This window comes from Prosopis cineraria, unplaced genomic scaffold (assembly GCF_029017545.1).
Source record: "Prosopis cineraria cultivar Desert tree isolate PC_DT_omini unplaced genomic scaffold, ASM2901754v1 PC5, whole genome shotgun sequence".
Taxonomy (NCBI): domain Eukaryota; kingdom Viridiplantae; phylum Streptophyta; class Magnoliopsida; order Fabales; family Fabaceae; genus Prosopis; species Prosopis cineraria.
This window is the reverse complement of record NW_026555336.1, coordinates 39,507,748-39,525,443: the sequence shown is the minus strand read 5'-3', so window position 1 is coordinate 39,525,443 and position 17,696 is coordinate 39,507,748. Positions and strand designations below refer to the sequence as shown.

The 17,696-nt window shown below is 35.0% G+C and overlaps 2 protein-coding genes and 1 long non-coding RNA gene across 3 annotated transcripts; 1 reads left to right on the top strand and 2 right to left on the bottom strand.

Moving 5' to 3' along the window:
• Nucleotides 1-2,940: 2,940 nt before the first annotated feature.
• LOC129310518 (uncharacterized) lies at nucleotides 2,941-4,205 on the bottom strand. The gene is made up of 3 exons (XR_008593130.1): nucleotides 3,905-4,205; nucleotides 3,377-3,655; nucleotides 2,941-3,257 (listed from the first exon to the last, which is right to left on the bottom strand). It is a non-coding gene; the product is annotated as an uncharacterized LOC129310518 (long non-coding RNA).
• A 743-nt stretch (nucleotides 4,206-4,948) lies between these two features.
• On the top strand, nucleotides 4,949-6,383 carry LOC129310343 (uncharacterized). The gene is made up of 2 exons (XM_054952165.1): nucleotides 4,949-5,174; nucleotides 5,751-6,383. Exons 1-2 carry the CDS (start codon nucleotides 5,037-5,039, stop codon nucleotides 6,093-6,095), a joined length of 483 nt encoding a protein of 160 aa, XP_054808140.1. The 5' UTR covers nucleotides 4,949-5,036; the 3' UTR covers nucleotides 6,096-6,383.
• A 2,217-nt stretch (nucleotides 6,384-8,600) lies between these two features.
• On the bottom strand, nucleotides 8,601-17,417 carry LOC129311577 (phytanoyl-CoA dioxygenase). The gene is made up of 9 exons (XM_054953916.1): nucleotides 17,261-17,417; nucleotides 17,024-17,148; nucleotides 16,839-16,899; nucleotides 16,664-16,732; nucleotides 16,347-16,465; nucleotides 9,780-9,927; nucleotides 9,529-9,673; nucleotides 9,338-9,424; nucleotides 8,601-8,929 (listed from the first exon to the last, which is right to left on the bottom strand). The coding sequence occupies exons 1-9, from the start codon at nucleotides 17,313-17,315 to the stop codon at nucleotides 8,881-8,883; spliced, it is 858 nt and encodes a 285-aa protein (XP_054809891.1). The 5' UTR covers nucleotides 17,316-17,417; the 3' UTR covers nucleotides 8,601-8,880.
• Between the last annotated feature and the right edge of the window lie 279 nt (nucleotides 17,418-17,696).

Genomic DNA, 17,696 nt, shown 5'->3' with positions numbered 1-17,696 from the left:
AATCAGATGATTAGCCAAGTCAAGGGATGGAGAATGTTCTGTTTTAGTTAATAATCAATAGCTTTTTTTGGACTTTTCCCCCTTTTCCCATACTAACAACGACTTCATTAAACAAAGAAAACATACCCAATCACTGCAACTTAAAAATAAGGCTGGGATGTGTTCTTATACGCCCTAGTATGCAAGGATTTTCAAGCTCATTACCACTTTCGAGGAGCAAGCCAGGGTGGAATATCTTCATTTTTTTTTCTAACATTTTTCTTTATTTGCAATTGCTAATATTATGGTCTTTGAAACATGGTCCCTCCGGACAAGATGATATCAGCTATGCTCCCAGATCAAGCATGATTTGGAAGTGTAGTACTTACGTGTTTATAGGCAAATAATTGAAAAGGATGACAGTGCATTTTGAAGTGATTAAATATTCGAAGGAGCACAGAGACAGCATATTTACTTCTTGTCTGTGACGTTGCAACTTCTTTGAGTGTGTGTACTCCATTTGAAAACTGCAAAGCTGTTGTGCTGATTAAATGTAGCATCAAGTTAATTGGCACTCTTATCCCTGCAGTCAGCATTATATTGAATCAGTGGAAGCAGTACATTATTCCCGTAATTGCATTTCGTTGAATTAGATTGCTTTGTTTCTCAACCTTCAATTGCAAAAGTCGTGTATTGATTGGGAAAGGGGATTGTTTTAAAAGTCTGTATGCGTGCGAGTGTAATTCGTTCGAGATGTAATTTGAAGTCAAGCCTTGGTTCTATGGAGACTATTTTCTAATGTGATGATGTTTTTTTGGGTTGAAAAACATGCATGTTATAATTACCTAGGGGATATACACATTATTGTTGAATAGATCTTATTAATATGATGAAATAGAATTTAATGATCCTTAAATTTTGAGGCTTTCTCATTAAATAGATTATCTTTTTGAGACGTGGAAAGCAGCCTTACACTCTTAACCAGGAAAAACTTGAATCAAACAATGACATGTAAAAGGTTTAACTGAGCGGGTAATGTTTTTTTGATTTAATAAAAACATTTGCTTACTATTACACAGACATGTAAAAAACCAAATGCAAGTACTGTCTTGCTAACAAACAACAATAGGAATTATGACAACAATGATTAAGTTTTTTTTTTTAAAAAAAAAACCAGAATGATAAAAGTTCACTCATTGCATGCCAACGACTAACTAAATGTCGCACTTTATGGTCAGACACTTAAAATCTGAGGAAGCTGGCCTAGAGGCAAATTGCAGAATCTGAAAGGGTTCAACTAGTAGTACGTGTCACACTTGTAGACAGTTCAGAGAATGCGTGTGAAAATATGGAAAAATGAAACACAGTGTAAGCCAAGCCCATATAATCAACAAACACTCGAGTACAAAATTAATAGAAGCAGTAATTTCAAACGACAAAATAAGGCACAGCAATAATGAGTTTCGTGAGACATGGTCGGGGGACATGGGAACACTAATGTATTATAAATTCTGCTAACATCAAGTTTGAGTGAGACACAAATGACTTTTGAAGGTGGCTAAATTAGCGTTTAGGGACAGCCCTTACTCATTAATGCACACGTGAGACATAAGCCTACGTTGCTACTACTCTATACTTTGTTGGTTTACATTCATTATCACGTATGCAGAAGTAGTATAGTACCTTGCTCCATTATGCTCTACACGAAAAGCTACTTTTATGACTTCCCAAAATGGCAAGGAAGGTTGACGAATTATGTTCGTGCGGCCAACTCTAGCTATTATATATCCTTCAGAAAGTTGATGATATATGTATACCGTTCAGTTCTTTGACATTTCTCTTTTTTCTTAAATAGATTTGTGAACAAATAGATAGAGATAAATTTCAAGTTTGTAAGAATTATTTGTTGAGATGATCAAGAGCTATATACATGTGAAAGTGCATATTCATTCATAGATTCATTCATCCATGATTCACGTGTTCGGTGAAAGGTCAGGACTGAGTTCATAGTCCATCAAAGAAGCACGGACACTTTCAATTTTATAATTTGCATCAGAAATTTACATCAAACATGACGTGACTTTTCAAGTCACATACGTACGTGATAATATATATATATATATATATATATCATGTTCATTGTCAATGTCTATGTAATTAATGCTTCTTTTGATTGCTTGTGAGGAGGACCCTTTGTTATACTCTATGGTTAACTTGAAATTATACTGTATGATGTGAGATCAGAACCAAAGTTGCTGGGAATGATTATATTTTCGCTGGTCCACTAAGAACTAGTTTTATCTGTGACAAATTATCAAGACTAATGTCTAATTACTGCTGACGTGTCATAATTCAAAACTAACAAAAACATTCAGAAAAGAGAGAGGAATTTGGAGTGACAACAAATCTACATTTAATTTGTTGAGCTTCTCAATATCATAATTAAGAAGCGCTTTCCGAGACAGAGGGATAGGATAGGGTGTGCATTCTTTTGCCAAGTATAGGTATTAAAAATTAAGTTACTATGTCACAAAGCATTGTTCAGGCATGCAGAATCATCAATCGTGTATACAGGGCATGTCCAAGACCAAAAAAAGCTTATGTATTAACAGTAACATATTTCTTCTGTGGAACTCAATGCTGTGTGCCTTTATAACACCGTTACATAGAAATCTGAAATATTTATACCACATGAGTGCTGAGAAGAAGAAAAGAGAGAAAGCCGAAGGCACTAGCTAGGCACTGTGAATGAGCAATTAACTAAGCGCGCTTGTTCTGTATCAGAGGAGGTTATAAAGAGACAGCGCAAATTGCAATTACCTTTTCTTGTATGTGCAAGACTGAGTTTTGTTGAAACTCCATTTTTTCTGAATTATTTTTAAGAATCTATTTGCTGATATTATCTGGTACAATCAAAATTATAATCCCTATGAAAAGATGTCGTCTCTTTTATTACTAGCTAACTCGAAAGATGCAACAACTTTAATTTGCACATCATAATCATAATGGTCTTGTCCTTTTGTACAGCTTGATCCTCGACATCTCTCAGTTCCACGCTTCTATTTTCCCACTCTCTCTGTCTCTCTATCTCTTTCTCTCACTCATGATTTGAACATTTGGTTTCTGTATCATCAGATGGAGTGGTCAACTAACTTTTCGTTGCTTGCTGCTCCACCTAAAGCTTTTACTACAACGTTTTCTGTTCCTACAAATACGCCCCTTCTTCCTTGCTCAAACATCATCTGTATCATTCACTCACATCACCATATATCTTCTCTCTGCATTTCATTCAAAACCCAATTTCCTTACACCAAAAAGCAAAGATCTTTGTGACCCCAAAAAAACAAAAGAAGCAAAGATCTTTGATATCAATGTATATGCACAATATAACACCGACCTTTTTGGCAGTTGTAGTGACCTGGTGATCTTGTTCCTAGAGAATATGTCTGATCCATTCAGTGCCTTCAAGCTTCACTCTCTCAGTACTGCAAATTCCACCATCAATTCTTCCGCACCTCCCAAAATCATACCTTTCTGCATTTGCACCCACTGCACCAATCTTAACTCTTTGAATCATCCTCTGGGTAAGCCAGATTCTCTCAAGTCTCATTCTTTTTTTGGGTTTTGTTAATATGTGCTTAATTATCATGAGAAGCTTGGACATCCACTAAAAACACTGGAATACAACAAAATATAGCATTAGGGGCAGTTTGAAATATTGCATCACATCTATTAAGAAATACTCGGGTAAATATATATATATATATATATATTGTAAACAGGTGACTGTATATTGAACAAACGCCACTTAAAGTAGGTGTTGCAGGTGTAAGAAACTGTAGGATTTGATTTGTTGTAACGTGTTGATGCTTCAAGAATTTAATTTTTTATGGCTGTGTTCATCAGGAGATGAAAGAGTAAGTACAAGTAAGGGGTTGCATGGGCAATCTCAGCAAAGCTCGAGGTGGAGTCCAACGCCAGCACAGTTACTTGTGCTTGAAGAACTGTTTAGACAAGGTACGAAGACACCGACGGCTGAACAGATACAGCAAATAGCTTCGCAGCTACGTCGTTTTGGCAAGATCGAAGGGAAGAATGTATTCTACTGGTTCCAGAATCACAAAGCTAGAGAGCGCCAGAAACGACGTCGCCGGGAGATGGAGAAGACTGCTTCTGATTCCGCTGAAGACAAAGAACTGTACATTGTTAACGTGAGAAGCTCAGAAGAAAAGCAAGAGCCGGCAGGTACAACTAGTGTCTAGTGATAACTTGTACTCTCTTTAACTTTTTTTTTTTGGCCAAAGTACTCTCTTTTTTTTTTTATAGACATTTCAATGATTTCTCTGTGTGGACTAAAATTGGGAATTTAGTTTGTGATTTTAATAAAGGTACAGACAAATATAATAAAAAAAATTAAAAGAACAGAAAATCATACTTTTCTTGTAAAAAAATGTGATTTATAAAAGTAATATGGGAAAAAGGAATTTGATCCTCAAAATTTCACCTAATTTGTAATTTGATTCTCATGTTTTAATTGTGATTAATTTAATCCTTATGGTTTCAAAACATCAATAGTTCTTTGTCTTCGTGCTTTGAAAACATTTAATGTTTAGTTGAACATTTTCAAAATATAAGGATTATTTATTTGATATTTTGAAACTACAAAAATGAAATTGATACCGACTAAAACACAAAGATTAAATCGTAAATTGGATAAGAATTTTAGGATTACAAGTTACATTTTCCAAGTAATATTTTGAAACATCTAATTGCTTGAAAGAGAATCTTTTTGACTATATTGTTCCTTAGGAATATAAATCAAATTAATATTAAATAAACATATAAAGAAAAGATCGGAAATAAATGGCATATTACTATATTAGAATCAGGGCATGTTATATATTTAATTTACAAATTTCCTTTTTAAGAATTTCTCTTCGATATGTTTGGATCTTTTTGTGGGCAAAAGATGCTGATGTCTTGCTACCCTAGACTGATGATTACAAAAGTGAGCATGAGAGAGACAACGGAGGGTTATGACTTATGAGTGACAAATAATGTACGAAAGAATTGAGGTTCTAAAGGTGAGTTTTGAGCTATTCTGGATTTTGAGTGCAGGGTTGAGAGGGACAAGTTATCGAGTTAAAGAGACAAAGAAGTGGGCATCTTCTTCAAACTTCACTGCCCCTACGGAGGTCTGTACATATTTCTTTTGGCTTTGCTCATTGTACCAATTTTGCCTTATCTCTTTCTACTTTCTTCCTCATCCATAGCGTCATAACCTTATATAATTTCATTTTTCTGCAACTTCAGTCCTCTTTGTATCATTTCCTTAATCATTGCATATTTTTCTGTCAAAGTGACTACAACAGTAATTTAAATACACTCATGTTAGTTAAATGTACTTGAAAATCAACAACCACAATCCATACAAGTGAGCGTACGCCCTTATGTATCTGAGTTCATCTTCTTTTTTCATACTCCTCAGTTGTAAAAAAAAATAAAGAGGAAAAGCAAAAGCAGTACACGTATTTTTTTGGGGGATACAGCAACGAGCCTTTTCATGCTGGTAAAAAGAGAGTTTCAAAAGCTGTTCTTTTTTAGTTTCTCCTGGGGCTGTTTCGTGCTGAACGTACAGAATTTCTTGGACTCTATTTAAACTGATTCAATCTCAAATCCCCTCACTTTTCTCTCTCAATAACACTCTAACATTACTTGTTTCTTTAATTTACGCTCCTTCATTTTCAACTTCGACCATCTGTATTTTACAGGAACCTGTTTCACCACTGGAAACAGCAGAAAGTGGACCAAATGGGTGGACTCAACTTGGAGAGAAAAGAACACAAGTTTTGAAACCAGAGCAAACATCCCTCCCGCAAAAGATCACCTCTCAAAATCATAATTTGCCATTTATACTCAACAGAGAAAAACGCACCTATCGTGATGAAGAAGAATATTCAAACACCAGGACCCTTGAGCTTTTTCCTCTTAAGAGGGGTGACCAACATGGCATATCTCTTAATGACAGGAAATCTAGACTTTGTGCATCAACTTCTCTGGGCACTGAGATTGCCACCTCAATCCAGTTTTTTGAGTTTCTTCCTTTGAAAGATTGAAGGAAACTGGTACCAGCCATGTGGTTCCAGAATAGGGCTAAAAAGTTTAGGAATAGTTTGTTTGTTATCAGATCTTTTCAATAGATTTATGACATGTGAAGAAACTTTACCTGGAAATAGAGTTTCATTATTGAAAAACTGATAACAAACAAAATTCTTGTACTTTAATATTGTTGTCGAACTGATTTGCTTTTAGTTTTGGATGCGTGTGTATGTTTTAATAGGGACCTGCAAATCTAAGGTTTTTTTTTGTGGTGAATGCAAACATTAGGTTTTAATTTCTCTGAATTTTCTATAACCATGCCTGCAGTAGTGACTGTGTGGCCATAATCGTTTAACGCATATGTTTTTATCTTGTTCAATTCTGGGGACAGCACATGATCAGGTTTTGAATAGTCATTTTTAGAAAATGCAAGGTACATATGCAGGTAAATGTAGCTGTCACAAACTGAAATTACTAGCATGATGAGAAAATGGAACTTATACTGCAATGGTAACATTGAGGAAGTGGTAGCAAACTGTAATTTGAACCCTAAACAGTTGCGAAAACTCTTTCCAATGGGAAGAGAACACATTTGTTTTATCACATGTCATGATATTAAGTATTGAATTGTGATTTATGAAATTCAACACCTTCTTAGTCACTGTGATAGTTTTTGGGAATTATCAAGAGCAGAATGAAAGGGCAGAAAATTGCTCAGCAGAAAATTACACTCAGAGCTAGCTAGTGAGAAGAAGTAAAAGTGCCTACACTACACTCTACAGCCATAATAAATAAGCACGTAAAAACAAAGAGGGTACATCACTGAAAAGAAACATTTTTAAGAGGGAAGGTGGTCATTTTCATTTGTATGCCAATGAGTCAGTGATAATTGAAGAGTGAAAGAGAGGAGAGTTTGACCATGATTTTGCAAAACTGCAAGCTGCGAGATTCTCATCACTGAAATGTCTGCAGAGACAACGTACGTAAGAGAGAGAGAGAGAGAGAATGAGGCAAGCAAAGCAAGAAACAGCCTACAAATGCAATATCAACACCTCAAATGAATTAATTTGTCTCTCAGAAAAGTTGGGAGCATATGCTGCTTGTGTCTGTCAAGCCAGTGTCCTTTTTCAACCCTGTTGTTTTTCTACCCGACCTCAATCACCCACCACTCAATACTCACAACATTCATCTTCCCCTAAAACATTACCTTTTTGCTTTCTTTCATGACTACTGATTAGATAGATAATCATACTTCAGTCATTATTAATGTTCTCACAAGAGGTATTTTTGGATACAAAACGGGGCGTTAATGGAATTTTGTGACAAATTAATCAGAAATGATAGTTAGTATGAGGTTTTTAGCTAGTAACTGTAAATAATAAAATTACATGCAATGTGTGTAGTACAAACTCCTGGACACATGTTTACGGACAGGATTATAAATGGAGACAGTAGCGTATGTGTCAGCATGACGCCTTGAAAAATTTGCTCGTCGCTCATTGAATGAGATACCGTGGTCATACCAACCCAATCGCACGTACACTTACTGATAAATTAACATGCTGAGTATAAGATTATGTTTACTTCCATAAGAATTGTGTATTTTATTTTCTTTAGCTTATGATCACACCAAACAAAAATCTTAGATTCACATTTTCTTAAAACCCCTCCATAGATATTATATATCTGCATTGCGCCTTCTGTTTCTATTTGTGGGACACAATTTTGGAAGGTGATTATAAGACAAATTACAAGATTCGATGAGTATTCAATATCTTTTTTTTAATATCTATTTATAAGACTTGCTAGAAATGTTTTTTTTTTCATTAAAGGTTAAAAATAAAGTGGATATTAAATAAAAATAAATTCAAAAAACTTAAATAGGTTCAAGACATGAATTAGTTAAATTAATTTAATCGGTACATAAAAATTAGGGAATTTTGTCTTATAAATAAGAATGAAGAGAGTATTATAACACAAGCTACGCTGTTCACAAACTATAAACAAAAGAACTTATCTATATGATTTTTATAACATAAAAACAAGTAACATTACGGATTAGACACACCTGCTATTCGCATAAATACCCATAATCATGGTAAATAGGATATTGACACTACATGAGTATAGTCTTTTCCCCATATAGTCATGGCTGAATATTCTAACATATAATTTTTTTTTTGTGGTCAAAACTAACCTGTTATAATTTATTCATTTAAATTGACCCAATCCAAATGAGTGCGAAGCACAAATGTTTAGTATCAATGAATGTGGCAGCATTGTACTTGTACCCTTCTTAGTTCAATCATTATTATTTTTATTTTTTATCTTCTCACTTCACACTTCGCACAGACCGACGAGGCGTAAATTACAAGATAACCAAATCGCCTCCATGCTTTAGCAAGACAGAAAAGTTGCTTGTTATTTATTGTAAAGTATGCCAGATATGATTATTCAGTTTTTCAAGATCCTGCAGAAGTAGCACATGAATCTGTCAAACTCTACTAGCCATTTTCAACATATACGGGATTAACATTAATACATTATTACTTCAACAACTGAAAACAATCCTCCATTCAGAGAGTTTTTAAGTCAATATATCAATATATCCATAAAAAATTAATAGGTAGCCATGCTGTTCATAAGTAATGAATACTAAAATTTTATTTTAAACTCAATGCAATGTACGGGACCCACATCTAGTTATGATGAAATATGGCAACTGAAACTACTAGTTTTCTTTGTTTGCTCTTTATTTGCAGATTCTTGATTATGGCACCGCCCATTGATGCAATGTAAGCTTCAAGATTGGCTCACAAAGAGCGGCTCCGGCTCCACTTTCCGTCTGATCCTGAAGGAAGAATTGACAGGCAAAAGAAAGTGATTATTAAAAATTTAAACTCCTATTCGCATCAACAAAATACCCAGAAGCTGACAGAGTTCTGATATAGCTTTACGGTATTTGGAGCCATTTGTTACGCCGTTACCTTTGACAAATAAAGTACATGAAATCATGATATTTAAGTCGCCCATGATTATGAAAACTAAATTGTCATACAAAGCATACAATTGATATTCTGTAAAGAGAAAAAGCAAATACAACCCTCCAATTTTGGATCATTTAGAAACACCTCTCCCGACTTTAAAAACTGAAAATTACCCTCTAAACTTCTATTCTTCATTGTTTAAAACCTGTTGTCCGTTTATAGTACTATGTAATCAACAAAGATGCCACTACATTCTTACAATCTGGACTCACCAATTTTCAGGTGCCCATGTGCAGCCATCAGTGTCCACTATGTGCAAGCTGTAGGCATGCCTTGATTTTGAGGAGTGGTTTTCAAAACTGTCATCCACATACAACAAAACTAGAAAATAGTCAGAGAAATTCAACTTCAAGGGAAATTATTTCATGATACACATGAGCAAGAAAGGGCTGTTTAAATGAACCTTTGATGGATAAGATCACCATGGATGACAACCAAAGAACCAGCTTTTACTTCAATAGGCACAAAATCTTTTTGATCATAAGACGGTGATGGCCAGTCAAATTTAACACCATTTTCATCTCTTAAGAACCTCCTAACAAGCCCGTCTACAACAAAGCGGGAAAGAGGACAAAACAAAACAATTTTATCAGATTACATAAAGCATAATCAATTACATGATATGAAATAAAATATAAAGGAAGAAACAGCTACTTTTGTGAGATCCAGGAATTGCCCAGAGGCAACCATTGATTATGCTTGCATCTTCTAGAGCCAACCACAGTCCTGTGCAGGTCGGTGGTTCAGTATATAGAAATGAATTATCCTGGTGAGGGACCACTTTACCCCCAATGCCTGGTTGCTGCCAACAAAGTTCCACGGATAAGGCTATAATAATGACCATGAATAAAATATGACAGCTAAACACACATACAAAAACCAGAAGTTCAAATATTAAACATCAGCACCAATTGCATCAGCTACCAAAAGCAAGAGAACTATTCCAGGCACAGCCTAAGCATTTTCAACTAATTTAAGTCACCAATTAGGTTCCTGATCCTTCACTTTGACGAATTTGAGACCAGTGACTATTAGCTGGGAGCATAAAATGATAAAATAATCATTCGAACATGATTGATATAAGAAAATCAGCTGAATGTAATTGTAATTTATTACTATAAGAACAGAGGCAAGATCCGACGTTAAACGTTTAAGAGAGACAAAATATACCCACAATGTACCATAGGGGCCATGAAATAATGCCAAATTTGAAACATGCAAAAACCAAGTTTCGTGCATGGTAAATCAAAAGAAACTTTCAATCTATTAGAACAAATCATCAAAATATTCATACATGTGTAAGTTTTTGCCTAGATTTATTACATTTTCGAAGAGCCAAATGAGTTTCATTTCTGAGGCAAACTCTTTTCAAACACTACTAGAATCTTTGGCACACTAACCACCATAACTCCACAATTATGAAAGCATCCGTTTTGAATTCTCAAGGTGAATTGATTCCTATGGATTTCAGGATTCAAAACAATTATATTCAAAATCTTTAATGGAATACTAATTCTTAAACTCACATGATTGTTTGAAGGGTTATTCTCTAGAAAAGATACAAATACCAAACTGTCAATGAAGAGACTTAAACTGTTGTAAAATGCACTAGACTTGTGAAGTGGAACCCCAAGTGCAACAACGAAAGCCACACAATCATAATGCATCTAGAAACATTCATGACGGATTTGTGATAAAAAAACAAAGTGCAAACCAAGGAGCTATGATCAAGTCCTGCTGACAAGTCGGCAGATTGGTTATTTAAAAAAACAATGGTCAGCTGGCAAATGTAACATGTTTCCAGATAAAACATATTTTAAGAAGTAATCTATCAGTATCTGATAGGTGCTCAGAATAACTAAAATAAGAATAACTCTATTAGGATGATATAGAACAAGAATCTCGTTCTATATTTCTCTTAATAGCCACGCTCAGGAGAATCTCCAAAGGGTTTAAAAGACTATTTTATTGATAAACTGATATCATAGCTTCTAAGTTGCTAGTCATATTTATAATGCTAAATACAATCTAAAATAATGGATAAATCTAGATAACTAGATAACTAAATAATATCTCCTGTAATCTAAAATAACTAAATAACTAAATAATATCTCCTATAATCTAAAATACTGAATAAAATCTAAATAGATAAACTACTAGATCTAAATAAAATCTAAAGAATAAAATCTGACTAAATAAATACTAAATCTAAAGAAATATCAAATATTGAGCAAAATAAACAATGAAATCAATCTGAATTTATCTTTTGACGCTTTCTTCTTGGATAAGTCTTCATCGGAATATTATCTGGAATCTTATCAGTATCACCCAACAAGTTCTCAGCAAGTTGGTCCAAATATGCAGTACTGGCAATTGGCACAAAACCACCCCAAAAAACAGTTATAATTTAAATAAACCTCATGTTAGGATTTTTATTTTTGTTTGACTTTCACCTTTATAAACTATTAATAATTATGGTCAACACGTGTTAATAATGACTAATGATTTTCATATCTTAGTTTCAACAAAAAATTTCCTTCTTCAGAGTTTTTCCAATTCCTGGATATCTGTATAAAGAAATGCACAACTAAATAGGATAGATGATGTGGATGACATCTATGGTTAAATTAACAGAACAAAAAACATTTATTAGAACTGGAATGAGTGCAATTATAAATGAGCATAAGCCTCAATGATTTTTTTTTTATTTATTTGAGGCTTGGGGGTGGCCTTGACAGTTAAAAATCTCAAGGAGATTAATAGGAAATTCAAGCCCTCAATCATTTTTCCTATGGAGACTAAGATGTTGGAGAAAAAGTTGAAAAAGATTAGGAGATGTCACATGGAGAAGGATTTTTATGTTAATTCTAAAGGGAGAACAGGAGGTTTGGCTTTTTGGTGGAATGGGTTTATTGATATTGACGTGGTTTTTAGTTCTCAGAATTTAATTCATGTGCATTTGTCTTCATCTTCTATTTCTATGCCTGCTTTTGTTACATTTGTTTATGGTCACCCTATTGAACAGGAAAGTAGGGTGGTCTGGAACAGATTAAGATAATTGGCTAGAGGTGTGGTGGAGTCATGGTGTTGCATTGGAGACTTCAATGATCTAGCTTATATTTTTGAAAAAGCTGGTGGTAGACCGAGAGCTTTAAGGATGGTATCAATTGACTCTTTATGACTGTGGTCTTATGGATATTGGGTTCCAAGGGCCGAGGTTCACATGGAATAATGGCACATTAGGGGAGGATCATATGAAGGAGAGGTTGGATAGTGTCCTGGTAATTTTGAGTTTTGAGAGGAATTTGACAAGGTTTTGGTTTTTCATTTAGAGCTGATTTGGCTCAGATCACCATATCACTCTTCTTGTTTGTTGCTTTACTGATGAAAGATCACAAAAGAGGTTTCGATTTGATGCCAACTGGGTTTCAAATGCTGATAATGAGAAAGTGGTTTCTAAGGGTTGGAGAAAAGTGTGTGCTGGTTAGGATATTACTGGGCAAGAGATTGTGGTCCATCAAAATTCTTGTAAGAAAGAATTGAGGAAGTGGAGTGGAGAAGTGCTTCCAAATAATTGGAAGGTTGTTGATGAGTTGATGGTGAAATTGCAAGCTTGCAATGAGGGCATATAGGATGAAAAACACAAGGATAGAAGCACGGAAAATTGTGGGGCAAATTGACGAGGCCTAGAGGAGGGAAGAAGTTTATTGGTGGCAGAAAGCTAGAGCTAATTGGATAAATTTTGGTGATCGTAGTACTAAATTTTTTCACACTACTGTCTTACAGAGGAGGGCTTGGAATAAGGTGTTAAGGTTGACGGATGATAATGGGAGTTGGTTATAGAAGCCTAGTGAGATTACTAGTATTTTTTTCAGCATATTACAGAAACTTATTCTCTTCAGTTGGGCTGAGACCAATGGATGAGGCTATGCATTATGCGAGGAAAGTAATTACTGATGCTGATAATCAATCTTTGATGATGGCTGTGACTGAAGCAGAAATTGAGGAGGCAGTTTTTCAGCTTAATGCAACTAATGCTCCTAGTCCTGATGGCCTCACAGGTTTGTTCTATCAATCTTCTTGGTCTACTGTGAAATATGAGATTATGAAGTTGGTATTTCGGTCTTTATATGATGGGATTGAGTTGAATGATATTAATTTGACCAAGTATTGCGCTTATTCCCAAAGTAGATAAGCCTGAAACTGAAAATCAATTTAGACCTATTGGTCTTTGTAATGTTGTTTACAAGATTATTTCAAAAATTTTGACTAATAGGATAAGGGGGTGATGAATAGATGCATTTATTGCTGGCAGGTTGATACATGACAATATAATTGTGGCTCATGAAGCCTTTCATTATTTGAAAGGTAGGACAAATTGTAAAACTGTTGAATTTGCTGTGAAAGCTAATATGAGCAAGGCTTATGACCGTGCTGAATGGGATTTCTTGCATGCTATGCTAATTCATATGGGTTTTGATTTGAAATGGGTTGGATGGATTATGAAATGTGTTTCTTCTGTTGAATTTGACTTGACATCTGATAAGAGTATTGACAAGTTTAAGCCACAAAGACATGTGAGGCAAGGAGACCCTCTTTCTCCTTTTCTCTTTATTATAATTGCTGAAGTGTTGTCTCAAATGGTATCTTATCAAGTTCAAAAAGGGGATTTGAAGGAATAACGTTGGCAAAGGGGTGCCCTGTGTTATTCCATTTATTTTTTACGGATGATTCTCTCTTTTTAATGAAAGCAGAAAAGAATAATTGTCTGATTTTGAAGAAAATAATTGACATCTATCATGCTGTTTCTAGTCAGCAAATTAATTTGGAAAAATCCTGTCTGTTTTTCTCCTCTAATGCTGATTCTGACTTAAGAGAAGAATTTCCTGCTGTTCTTCAAATTTCTAATGCAGATCAACTGGATAAATACCGTGGTTTTCCCGTTATTTGGGGCCAGTCTTAGGCTGCTTCACTTGCTTTCGTGAGAAATGGGGTTGGGTTGAAGATTCAGGGTTGGAGGCAAAGATTATTAACCTTTTTAGGTAGAGAAGTTCTTATTAAAGCAGTAGCTAACGATATTCCAGTTTATTCGATGGCTTGCTTCTCATTTCCAATTAAAACTTGTACAAAGTTAGATAGATTGCTTTTTGATTTTTGGTGGGGCAATGGAGAGGATGGTGGAGGGAGGATACATTGGAGAAGATGGGACTTGCTAGTTAAGTTGAAAAATGAAGGTGATTTGATTTTTCGGGACTTTACAAACTCTTTACTATGCTTGGAAAATAAAGATGGGACTACATTTAATACTGCTACGCTTGCAAAAACAGCCTGGCGCTTGATTCAAAATCTGGATGAATTCTGGTGAAGGATTTTGAAAGGGCAGTATTTTCCTAAAAACACATTATGAGGCCAAAGAGGGAAGAAAGCCATCTTGGTGTTGGAGTAGCATCCTTGAAGGTTGTGCTTTGTTAAAGAAAAAATTTGTTTGGCAGATTAATAATGGTATGTCTGCAAACTCATGGTTAGATCCATGGGTTCTTGGATTGAAGGGCGTGAAATTAAAAGGTGGAGGTGCTGGGGAAGATATGGAGATGGAGAAGGTGGCTAAATTGATATCTCACAGGTAATGGGATTTAATTAAGTTCAATTGAACATTTAATTTCTGTTGAGGAAAAAAATGAAATCCTAAAGGTGAGGTTGCCACCTTTGGTTGATGAAGATAGATTAGTTTGGATGCCTTGTAGGAATGGTGAATATATTGTGAAGTTGGGATATCATCTAGGAAGAGTTGAAAATGAGGAGAAGGAGAAGGAGAAACAGAAGGGTGGGCCTAGTTCTTCCTTTAGGCCTTCTAAAAAATTATGGAATAGAGTTTGGGGTTTGGAAGTTCCTCCTAAGATTTGTCATTTTATTTGGAGGGCATTGAATGGTGCTATTGCTACAAAAGTTGCCCTATTCAAAAGGAAGTGTGCTGCTGACTCCTTATGCATGTTCTGCAAGGAGGAAGAGACAACTGAACATTTGCTTTTCCACTGCCCTTGGGTAAGATCTTGTTGGTTTGGCTGTAGTTTAGGAATATTGATATCTGATAGTAATATTTCTACTGGCTCTACTTGGCTGATTAATATTTTCTGTGATAATAATGTGATCAGGGCTTTTGAAAGGGCACTTGTTGCTTCAATTTGTTGAGAAATTTGGAAAAGTAAATGTAGTTGGATATTTGATGGGGAAAGGATGAATACTGAGAAGGTTATTATAAATGCCTCTAGGATTGTGAATGAATGTAAAAATCTAAAGCTCCAACATAACTTGAAGAAAAATGATGCGCATATGGAGTCAGCCAATAAAAGTTTGCCTTGGAGGAGACCTTTACCAGTTGGAGTTAAGATTAATGTTGATGGCTCTTTTAATAGTGTCTTGAAGTTGTCTAGTATTGGTCTTGTTTGCAGAGATGAACTTAGGCATTTCTTGGATGGTTGTGGGAAGAATATTGTTGCTCATTCCAATCTCATGGCTGAATGCTTGGCTGCTATAGAAGTTTTGAGGGTGGCTTAGCATTATTCTAGCAAATGGTCTCTGTGGAATTGGACTATGAGATACTCTTTTGAATGTTATCAGGTAAACTTAATTCTCATTATGATTGGAAATGTTTTGGAATTGTGCAGGTTATTCTTGTAGCTAAAGAATCATACAAGATGTTTGTTTCTCCTCGGTGGCTCACCAAAGTAATGAAGCTGCTAACTTTTTAGCAGTAATGGGTTCTAAGAAGATATGCCCAATGGGATGGCTCTCTATAACTACATCCTCTTTGTCTGGGTTGTTACTTGCAGGTTTGGAAGCTACTAATTGTCCTAATTTTTCTTTTGCTTCTGCTAGTTCCTTTTAAAATAAAGAGGGCATTGGTTTTGGTTTTACACCTAGAGTATATTGATACTGTTTCTGGTTTGCCGTTGCGCTTTTATTTTGTGAGTTGTGTGTTATGTTGCATCTTAGGTTTTTTTTTTTGTTTTAGTGTTTTTTTGGCTTCGGCTATTAGTGATGGCAATTTTTTTTTTTTGGATGATTAATAAAATTGGCTTTTTTTCTAACCAAAAAAAAAAAGGCATAGCCCAAAGTAACAAACTCAAATGTTTGAAACTCATTCGGTCACAATTCATTACCCTTTATTCAATCATATAAACAGAAATTGAAGAGGTTTAAAGACAGAAGATCTTAAACTACCTTAAATATGTACATGGACTGCATAATCACTGGTCTCTTGTACCCCAACGAGGACAACAAACTAGAAATTTTCTCGGAACAAGAAAACCTTCTGAATGCCGGCTCAAGCTCATGAAGCGCTGTACAGGATCATACCGCACCCAATATAAAAAAAAAAGACGATCCACAAGAAAAAGAAAACTTAGATATTTAAAGGAATTTTTACAGGGGAATTGTGTGGTCACCATTACTATTACGCATTTACGGAGAGATATGCCCCTTGGCATAAAATAACTTATTCATTGACGTAACAGAACAAGCGAGAATTTAACGCATACCATGACCAACTTTATTGATGGAAAGTTGCTTCGGCTGCTTTAAGTTCCCATCATCCCCATACGCTTTCTCTAGCAGACGAGAAACAAAGAAAATAAGTAAACAACGCGCCGATCAATGCCTCCAACTTATCAAACTCAGTTACTGTAAAACTTAAAGGAACAATCGATTCAATACCCTCGAAAAAAAACGAAACTTTCTCCACGCTCTCGTAAAAGTAATCGTCAGTCAGCTTTTGCTGGGGAAAAAGAAGAGAGGAAGAAAGGAAAACAAATTCACATGATAGCAACTTCAATTTAAGATGAAAACCCAAGTCTATGAGGAAAAAAGCAACAAAATCCAATTATCTCCGAATAAGTAACCTGATTCTTAGTGGAGAAAATTGAGGCGGTGGACGTGCAATCAAATTCATCCAGTAACTGCTCCATTCTCCTCATCATTGCGTCAATATCATCGGAACTCGCAAACGATTCAATGACAAGATAACCTACGCAGAAAAGAAGGAGTTGATTCTTCAACAATCATGCTTTCGCGAAACCTACGACAGGAGAAAAGATGAAAATGGATTTTGCTTTCTAAAGCCAGCAGGTGCCCGTTACCTTGAGAATTGAAGAAATGGAGCTGATCCGGAGTAAGGTTTCCTAGAACTCCCATGGCGTTCGTCCGCGTTCTCCCTGATCCGTTGGTCCCTGCTCTACTCTTTCCCGGTCAGAAGAAGCAAAATGGAAAGATTGTGCAGGCTCAATCCTTGTCAAAAATCAAAATAGAAAGGTGTACGTCACATGTTTCACCATCCAAAAGAGGTGGACTCTCAAAAAACTTAACTAATATTAAAAATATAATTAATATATAAAAAATTATAAATTATTTATAAATTTTAAAAAAATTAATTTAACATTTAAATAATTTATAAATTTTAAATAAATATTTATAAACAATAATATTTATTATTAAATATTAAAATATTATTAATATTTATTAATTTTATTTTAATAAAATTTTAAAATGTCGATCTCTGAAAAAATTTCAAAATAC

What these genes read in the sequence shown, in the direction of transcription:
- LOC129310343 (XM_054952165.1), top strand. Translation starts at nt 5,037, where the DNA reads ATGTACGAAAGAATTGAGGTTCTAAAGGTGAGTTTTGAGCTATTCTGG. An exon ending in ACTTCACTGCCCCTACGGAG is followed by an intron (nt 5,175 to 5,750) that starts GTCTGTACATAT and finishes TGTATTTTACAG; the next exon opens with GAACCTGTTTCACCACTGGA.
- LOC129311577 (XM_054953916.1), bottom strand. Translation starts at nt 17,315, where the DNA reads ATGGGAGTTCTAGGAAACCTTACTCCGGATCAGCTCCATTTCTTCAAT. An exon ending in CCATTTCTTCAATTCTCAAG is followed by an intron (nt 17,149 to 17,260) that starts GTAACGGGCACC and finishes TTTTCTGCGTAG; the next exon opens with GTTATCTTGTCATTGAATCG. An exon ending in AGTCCATGTACATATTTAAG is followed by an intron (nt 9,928 to 16,346) that starts GTAGTTTAAGAT and finishes CTTTGTTGGCAG; the next exon opens with CAACCAGGCATTGGGGGTAA.